At 45.0% G+C, this 9,114-nt stretch overlaps 3 protein-coding genes across 3 annotated transcripts; 2 read left to right on the top strand and 1 right to left on the bottom strand.

Annotated features, from left to right (window-relative positions):
* Positions 1-682: 682 nt before the first annotated feature.
* Positions 683-1,162, bottom strand: PHALS_08306 (uncharacterized protein; the record flags this gene model as incomplete). The annotated part of the gene is made up of 1 exon (XM_024723631.1): positions 683-1,162. One exon carries the CDS (start codon positions 1,160-1,162, stop codon positions 683-685), a length of 480 nt encoding a protein of 159 aa, XP_024574588.1.
* Positions 1,163-1,662: 500 nt separating this feature from the next.
* PHALS_08305 (uncharacterized protein) lies at positions 1,663-1,887 on the top strand (the record flags this gene model as incomplete). The annotated part of the gene is made up of 2 exons (XM_024723630.1): positions 1,663-1,751; positions 1,800-1,887. 2 exons carry the CDS (start codon positions 1,663-1,665, stop codon positions 1,885-1,887), a joined length of 177 nt encoding a protein of 58 aa, XP_024574587.1.
* A 3,058-nt stretch (positions 1,888-4,945) lies between these two features.
* Positions 4,946-5,241, top strand: PHALS_08304 (uncharacterized protein; the record flags this gene model as incomplete). Its single annotated transcript, XM_024723629.1, has 2 exons — positions 4,946-5,015; positions 5,078-5,241. The coding sequence occupies 2 exons, from the start codon at positions 4,946-4,948 to the stop codon at positions 5,239-5,241; spliced, it is 234 nt and encodes a 77-aa protein (XP_024574586.1).
* Between the last annotated feature and the right edge of the window lie 3,873 nt (positions 5,242-9,114).

Below are 9,114 nucleotides of genomic sequence, written 5' to 3'. Positions count from 1 at the left end.
GACGCCCCGGAATCGATGAGGATCTTCCATGGCTTCTCGAAGCCCTTTACGGTCGTCTCCACGACCAGCAAGCCCGACTTGCATACACGTTCCGTGTTTAAAAGCACGGAGCTCTTCGGGACTGGGCCCTGTTGACCTACCTCCCTGGGGTTCAACAGAACTCAGTTCTACACCATTAGGTCGCCCCGCGCCTATTGGGTGGTGTCGTTTCCCCGCGACAAATCAGACTGGTTGGCATTGGGGCGATGGTTCGAGGAACCTTGACGCGCCTTGCGCAGGGGGCAACCGTTCCGAAGGTGACGGGTGTCTCGACAGACAAAACACCGTCGAATGCGTGTATGCTGCTCGGCAGCTCGGAGCTTTGCTCCCTCGTCCTCAGCATAGCTGAGCTCCATTGGCATGGGCCCGCCCGACGAGCTGCTGGAGTGTGCATTCCAGCCAAGTCATGCCGACTTGAAATTGAATTCGGCATTCAGGGCCACATTCACCGCCTCTTCAAATGAAGACGGATGCACACGGAGAACTTCCATTCTGGCCACGCCAGTGCGAAGGCCTTCCATAAACATGGTCACTGTGACCGCCTCCGGAGACGATATGCTGCCATCCCGGTAATGAGAGTTCGCAACTCTTGGACAAAGTCCATTAATTCCCTGTTGCCCTGTCAGGTGGCAAGGAAACGCGATCACACGAGATACACCTGATTAGGCGGCGAGAACACTCGTGAGAGCTGCAATTTCAGCTTTGCCCAGGAGGGAAACGCAACTTCGACCGAAGTACCGCACGTCAGTTCCCATTCTCGCGCTCGACCACCGAGCTTTGAGATGGCTAGCGCTACGCGCTGTTGGTCGGTCTGGAGCATGGCAGATGCGATGGCCATCTCGACCTCTTCCACCCAGAGCAGGAAATTCTCTCCATCCTTCCCCTCAAAGGCCTTAACACTCACCATGAGCGGCTTAGGGCGGGGAAAATCTTCCGTCACCGACAGTGGCGTCATAGACGCAAATGAAGCAGACGTTCTCTGCTGCAGGTGCTCTAGCAGCGCGTTTTCGAAATTTGAAAACGCCTCTAGACGCGAACCGATTGCTTTGGGGCCTTGCGCTACAAGGTGTTGCACGCCCTCAGGGCCAAGCAAGGACATGAGCTTGTTAAGCCCGTCCTGCATGCCCGGGGGCAAATAGGAAAATTGTTCCATCCTTACAAAGGATCAGTCGAAACGACTCAGGTGTAGCTTGATTACTAAGGCTACAAAGTGCAGCGGGGTTGCCGCAGCATTGCGCTTAGAGGAATCGTAAGTTAGGTCACAGACCTTTCGTTCTATACTCAGAACAAGTACGAGTCTGACGGATCGCAACCCGCTTACTCCAAGAGTAATTATTGCCTTAACCCAAGGCTAATTAACTATTCGGCTTAGATTCAAATTGACTTTATTTATTTTTATCTGCGGCAAAGCCGCCTAATTTTAAATACATCGATATTCCAAATATGTATAGTAAAATCTAAATACATGTAGAACTAATGGCTATCCAGCCCCGTACCGCATTCTCGTTTTGGTGTGGTCACACCATGTCCATCTGGTGTGACATACACCCCTGTTACCAGAGTATGTGTAACCCCGTTACAGGAAGTACCACACACCTCAAACTTCGGTATACGATTATGACGATGGACATGGTAGCGAGTGCTCACTTTAACAAACACAAAACCCCCAATGAGAAAGGTTGGAGATTGACGACGAAGAAGCACACTCGAAGGTATTTTAAATAACAATGCGTCTGAAGCGCATATCCCGTTAGTGGCAGTGCAATGCTTTCGGTTGAGGGGGAGCAGCGAGATATTCGAGCAATCGCAGCCTCTGATCACAGCTTAACTGTTGCTTCAGCGACCTAATCAAATATCTGCCACAGGGATTACGATCTGAGTCTGCCTCGTGGTGAGCTGGTTCAAGGATGTTCAAGTGCAATCGTGACGCACCGACATCGCTCGCTAAACGACGACCAAATAATATTTGACGACAGACCTACTGGATCATAGCTGATGCCCGAGCCAGTCAGTCAATTTCTCACAGACTGTGATGACCAAGAAGTTGTTACCAGCTTTATCTCCTCACAGATGCAAAATCAATGAACATTGAATAAGTGAGCCTGATTCAGGACATTAACGTGCCGATGACGACGAGATCGCATTGTCAGCGACCGATGTACCTTCAAGAAGAAATGGTGTCACTAGAGGCAATACAACGGAAGGAACTATTCGAATAGATATCCGAGATCATGTTCAGAACACTTGAGAAATGTTGCACGTCGATTGCCAGATGTAAAATTCATTGGATTTAAGTGGGACTGTTTTTCAAAGCATCGAAGGCTTTCTAGTCTATTGCCACTGATTTGAGATGCATATTACGAGAACGCGATAGTAGTTGCTATATTAGCTACAAAACTAGCGGGAAAATGGTTCCGGAATGAATCTCTTGACGTCATTGTTTTGTCAAAACTAAAGCAGATCCCATGGTTGGTACAACCAGTAAAGGAGTGCACACTTGAATTTATCTTATATTGCATATTTTTCGAATATTTACTCTGGACGCACGTCATTCACATAAACCGACGACAAATTATGCGCTGATGGTCACCCTCGCTAATGTCATTGTGTAGATTGTGTCTCTTCAACGAGCACGCTGTTCTGTATCACCACATCAAAAAGACCCAACGAGTGCTGAGAGATGTAGTGATCACCGATTGTAGACGTACAATATCCTATACTTTGACTCATCACATTTGGATTTTATTTTTAGTCGACACCGCACCAATTGTGGATTGCTGGATCGGCCTGGTATTTAAGATTAGGTCTTGTATTCCGAGCTGCTATCCCGCACACACCAACGTGAACTTACATGTTCCTTCATTGTGTTGTCTCCTGTCTGTTACCATGATACGTGCATTCTTGTAAATTATCTCGTTAGTGCAAGCAGCCAGAATGTGGTCAAACTTGCCGTAGCCAAAGCACAGTCGAGTCTTGATCGATCTAATTTTGATGATAATTGCAGCAACGTCCATCTTAAAATAGCGAGATGTCTGGTATCCATCTTGTCAGACTGTCCTGAATGCGCGATCCCTACAATTTGCACAGTGAAGTAATGACGCATTGCTCCATTTTGCAATGCGCATTGTGCGTAACTTACTCGGCGCGTAGGGAGCGATCGACCAAATTCTTACGCATTAGCACTTCACACGAATCGCTTACTCTCACCGCGTATAAAAAATGCTCGAGCTAGTTTCTCTTGGAGTTTTTATATGTCGCAAGAAGCCTCAAATGCTCGAGCTACAGCGATTTATATCGCAAATCTCTAATTAAGCCGCTCTATAACAGGATCAAATGTCTAGAGCTCGTGCCAGTATATCTCTACCTAGTAGAAGAAGTACGTCTTGCTGTCTTGTGACTATTTGAAGTCACACGCTACTTGTGCGGTCAAATCCTGGTGTTCGAACATTCGAAACCAGTCCGAAACTCGGTACACAGACCTCAATATAGCTCTGCTCCGTAAAACATGCAGATCAGGATCTTGCACTGAAACCCAAACAGACACAAATCGCTTGCTATGCACTCTCAGATATCCGCTGCCGTTCTACGCTATGGGATGCTTTCCAGCCTGCCTATAAGGCTTGTCGATGCGCATGCTGCACGTGTGCAAAACCATGACCGTATCAATGTCGTACAGCCAAATGACCGAACGCATCGATGCTAAAAGGTACATTACTGCGGTTGTTTTATAGAGCAAAGTGAAATGTCCAGACTTAATAATCCCGAGCATACATGTACTGTTATATCTCATCATATGCAAAGTAGCGTCATCCGTGTTTGGGGATCGAAGTGGTAGTCTAAGCCCTTAAATTGATGTGGTGCCCTTCAGGAGCGGTCAGCGTGTCAATCGGACACTCTGGGGTCGTTTCGTGACAGACGTCCACCTCGACTGGAGCTGTCACTCCAAGCAAGCTGTCGAATTCAACCATTGACCGCTTAACAATGATATCCACCGTAAAAAACGCTGTTTGGGAAGTCAACAGTGGTGAGACGCACCACATCGGCAATAACACGGTCAAGCAAAGGTAACGTGCTGTACGAATAAGCTTAGCAGGTGGAGAAGGATGATGATGGCACAAAGGCTGCTATCAAGGGGTAAGCACCATGGTTGAGCGAGTCGTTCTGCCCAACGACAACGAGCGTAAGATCGAGATTACCAACGCGCTTGATGTGTCGAAAGAAGCTGCTGTCGGTCCGGCGGATCAATATTCGTACCCAATCTCAAGAGGTGAATATTTGATGGAAACATTTAAAGCTATTGGGATCAGGTTGCCAATTTCCATGGTTTCCAAAAGTTATGGATTAAGTTATGTTCTATTGTGAAATTATCCAATACCTATAATCGTAATTGTAAAAAACAAATCATTCTTTTGTAAAATAGTGTAGAGCTAATGTACACTTATCGCGATTCTACAAAATAAAACTCTAACTTATGTTGAATTTTGCACAACTTCGGTGAATTGAGTAATGATGCTGATGAGAGAGGAGAGGAGGTCTTGGACTGTAATTTAACGACATGCATTGAAACAATACTGTAGTTAAGCAAAGTATAACGTGTAGCATAAAAAGACACAGTCCCATGTATTTGTCATTTCTCAAAGTAAAAAACAGCAAGAAACTTTGCGTTTTTCGAGAGGATTGTGGTACCGCTTCACCTTGAAGCCTACGAATTTACTCCCTCTGTGTTGTTAGCGTGGGTTTTTTTTGGAGTCAAAGTCTTCGCTGTACAAGGTGCAGGGAACCCTTATTTTCGCTTGCAATCAACCCCGATGACGGAGTGATGAAGGAGACAAGTCATTCTTTGAAGACGGAGCATTAGCTGTTGGACTATTAGTTTTTTAGACAGCTAGAATTGCTTAATAATTCTATGGTTTTAGTTGCCTGTAAGGAGATCACGTGCTTGAAGGTCTCAGAACCAGAAGCAGCGACGGATAGTCGTATGTATATTGATCCTAGTTACAAGAGCTATCATTGAGAAATTGCTAAATGTATCAACAAGTCGTTAGTGGGAACACGATAAACTACCGCCGTGCGTCTACTAACGCTGATCGTGCGATCTACTTACATCGGATTAAAACGACATATGACCCAGTTGTTGACACCACCTTGACAGCTGACGAGAAGGTTCTTCCAATTTTGTTTTACCCGTCGAGGGAAGTGTGAATTAGTGGACTATACATATGAATTGTAACAGATAGCATTTTTATGGACGGTCTCCAAACAGGTGCGGCTCGCATCGTGCCAGTTTGCGCACATTTTACCACTTTCAAGAAAATGATGAATCTCGCGTTTTTACCGCTTTTGTACTGCAATTGATCGTTGAAGTGCGGGTAGTGATGGCTCTACAAGCCCACCAGAGACGACGGACCTCAGCTATTCAAAGAAGAAAAGACAAATCATCCTGACTGCCGAGCGACTCCGTGGTACTTGCAGATATTTGTTTTGTGGATGGACCAAACGTTTTTTTCTCTGGCTGGGAGGTGTGGAAACTCGAACTTCATCGAATAGTCGTCCGATTCTACGAGAGGAGAGGACCTCATTGAACCTCGTCAAGGTTGAGCTCAAAGGATCGTTTCTAAAAGAAGCAACATTCTGACACAGCGTTAAGGACCACACCCCAGTATTGTTATTACCATTTCTCCGGGTTTTGTTCTCAAACGTTAAGAAACGCCGTGCAACTACATTCGGCACACGATCATCGAAAGTAGGAAACACAAGGTGAGAGATTAGATGATACCTCTTATTATATCAATAGATGTGCGTCTAATGATGGGAACAAGATAAGGCTCATTTGGCCTTTTTCTCTAAATTGACGATTTTACCGCGGAGAGCCTGTCTGATTCTGGGCCTGGATATGAATATATATAAAATCATATCCCGCGTGGCTGAGCGCAGGAAGAAATTGAAATCTTTATGTGCCATGCAATTTCCACATTGAGGATTCTTAATGAGTTATAAACACCACCCCACTGAAACGGAATTGTGAAACTATATAAGGTGGTTACATCTGGCGAAATGTTGGGTACTACTTCTAAGCCAATGTAGGCCCGATAGAGAGTAAGACAACTGTATATTGCTACTTTCTGTGCCAGAGTTGGTGGAGATTAAGAGCGACTAAATATTGTCACGAATTCGGTGCCAGGGCTGATATAGACGGGCGGCTGGTATTTGTTAGTAGAACGTCTGATCCTTATTGTCTCGATGAATTGTTCACTTTTGTCAGAATATAACGGTACTGTTGCGTCAACAAAACTATGCGACACACCCACTGCGTGAATTAATGAATGTCCGCGGTTATTGCAACAAATTATTTATTTGCAGATTAAGTGGCTGGGGTTGTCGTTTGTGAGTCTTGCTTCATTTCGCCAAAATGTAACTCTCACTCAGCTTTAATCGTTATCTCTAAATGTGATAGAAGACGGCGCAGTCTCCAAAAGGATATTGTTGGTAGTGATGGAGGAGCTGATTCTAGTAGTGAGTAAGACGGCTATGCTCAAACTTGTCACCTCGACATCCACGCCATGTTTTGTGCCTTACGAAGTGAAGTATGCGTCGAAGCTCTAGGGGGGGGTCTGAATCACTGAAGCTCTGTCATAAAGCTTCAAGACATGTAATGCGGCGTGATTTTCTCGCCCAACGCGCGAACTGAGTCTGATTCTTAGCGGCAATTTTGCCAGTTTCTAGTGCACAGAATATACTCGTAGTCGAGGATGAGTTTCTCCTACCACTGCAACTGTAAGCGCAGACTGTAGCCCTGGGAAGGGGCAACCAATGGGCTAAGAAATCTCTTGCAAAGCAATTTTCTCGCGCTCCATTTGATATGACTATGGGAAAAATAGCACGAGCATAACCAGATATAAGTCCTGCACCTGCGCAACGAGCGATTTTGAGTATTTAAAAGCGTAATTGCGTCGTAAAATGGGCAACAGTCGGGATGCCTTTCGCGCTTGTAGTTGAGCAAACCGGGCTCATAGAGAATATTGAGCCGGCTATCAAGTAGCTCAATATTGTCGTGGGTTCCACGGCGAGATGTCAAAATACTTTTTAAACGCTGGAAAATGTGAGGATTTTGAACCTTGGGCAGATGGATGAGCACAGGGAGCATCTCCTTCTTCGTGGGTGGTTAGGCGTGTATCGTCAGCCGAGGGCGAAGTAGTTACGTCAAAATTTAAAGATCATTAAAACGATCTCATCTATGAAAATCTCGGCATACTCGAATAGAATTTTTTTATCTTAGATCGCGAAGACCGCGCCCTTAGCGGAGACTCGTTGGCCATCTAGTTTAATGCACGGGATCGAGCTCCCGGTTCGCTAACGATCAGATGAACAGACTTGACAAAGTTCAGAGATTTATTGTTTTACTCCAGATACGGGGGAACCTCGGCGCGATTCCCAAGTAAGTAGGGAGATCATTCATGTAATCTTGTATATTTAGCTCTAACACAATCGCTTAAATTACATGTACCACATTACGGTACAATTTCACACAACCCAAATTACTTCATAAGTACTGAAATATTGGTCTGGGGTGCACTTAAGCTGCTAGCCGCATCTCCGAAAGAATTAATGAAAAATTGCAAAACGTTTACTGTTTGAGATAGTCTAAGAAATCAATCCAAAATATTTGTACTCATACAAAAGTAAGCTAACTCTAAAGAGTCTTGGTCCTGTACCTTTGTCAACGTTAACGCGAACTGAGAGTCAAAGTTTCCTATTTGCAAAGTGCACGTCGATCCCGTTGCATCCCACTTCTGTCTGCTTGCTTACATTCGCGATACCTGTCGTCCTACTAATTTTTACGTGGAGAACCTCTTTCAGAGGTGTAAGACACTTTCGCGGTAATTGATGCGACTTCCTAGCTTAAAGACCACTTGCGCGATGCGCTGACGATCCTTTTGACGCTTGACCGAGTTCAACGCCATCTCCATCTATTTGGTAGGGGATTGATTCTTACGATACCTGCTTTCAAAGGGTTGGGCGTCTAGAAGAATCGGCCCAATTTGCCTCCACCGATGGCTGTTGACGGCATTTCTGGAGGTGTCTCGCCAGCTCTTTTTCATAGCTGTGTAACGCCTTAATGCGCTCGAAAATCGCTTTTGGTCCTTGGGCTGCCTACGCCGCTATCCTCAGCCTAAGTCGCGAAAAAATCAGCACAGAGTGAGGTTTGTACGCCCCACTCAGGGGTGGAAATGGCAGCCTTTTGAGAAACGAGGATTTTTTTTGCTCTTTATTCAAGAGTGACATAAATTTATAATTATTCAGATTGGTTTTGAACCTTCATGTTTTAACATTGACATAATAAAGCCCTATGTAGCGCAAAGCTTGTCATCCCTCACCGTCGTACGTATTCCCGATACTTCATCAGGGGGATATACTTTGACATTTCTAGGCTTTGCTCATGTAATATGTAAGATACCTTGATATCCATCCACCTAACTTGATCCAAAATCTGATTATTTTTAGGTTTTCGGAATATTCTCAAGCTCAAAACATAAAATGATATCAATAAGGTTTTGATACATGTACACGTCAACGGTGTTCGAATCCAAGAAAATCATGGAGTACATCATTGTGAATTCCGCTTATAACAAAACGCTTGCGCAACGAGATGGACCGTCATCAGCGCAGCAATCAGTCTACTTACCTCAGATAAACGCTCAACATAGCACAGAAGTCAACGACTTTCGAAGGTAAAGAGCAGTAGGTTACATCGTGTATATCAATCGCAAAACTATCATCCTGATTGACATTACAAGCGGCATAAGCGGCATGTTGGCACACCACATGAACAGAGGGTGGTGACCTCTTCCTATGTTACAGTAATTTTTGCTTCGTCTCCCAAAGCACATCATATAACGCACATAAATCATTAGGGGTTCTGACATCATGGCAACGTGATGCGAAATCTATCATCTCAATTAACCCGAAGCTTTATCTACCAGTCTAACAGAAAGTATGCCGTTTTGTGCCTAGACGGCGTCATCCTGAATCGAGTAACTGCTGTGTGAGAGAAATGACATGGAATACCCCACTAAC

Source organism: Plasmopara halstedii, assembly GCF_900000015.1.
Source record: "Plasmopara halstedii genome assembly, contig: Scaffold_322, whole genome shotgun sequence".
Lineage (NCBI taxonomy): Eukaryota > Oomycota > Peronosporomycetes > Peronosporales > Peronosporaceae > Plasmopara > Plasmopara halstedii.
This window is presented reverse-complemented; position numbering and strand designations above follow the sequence as displayed.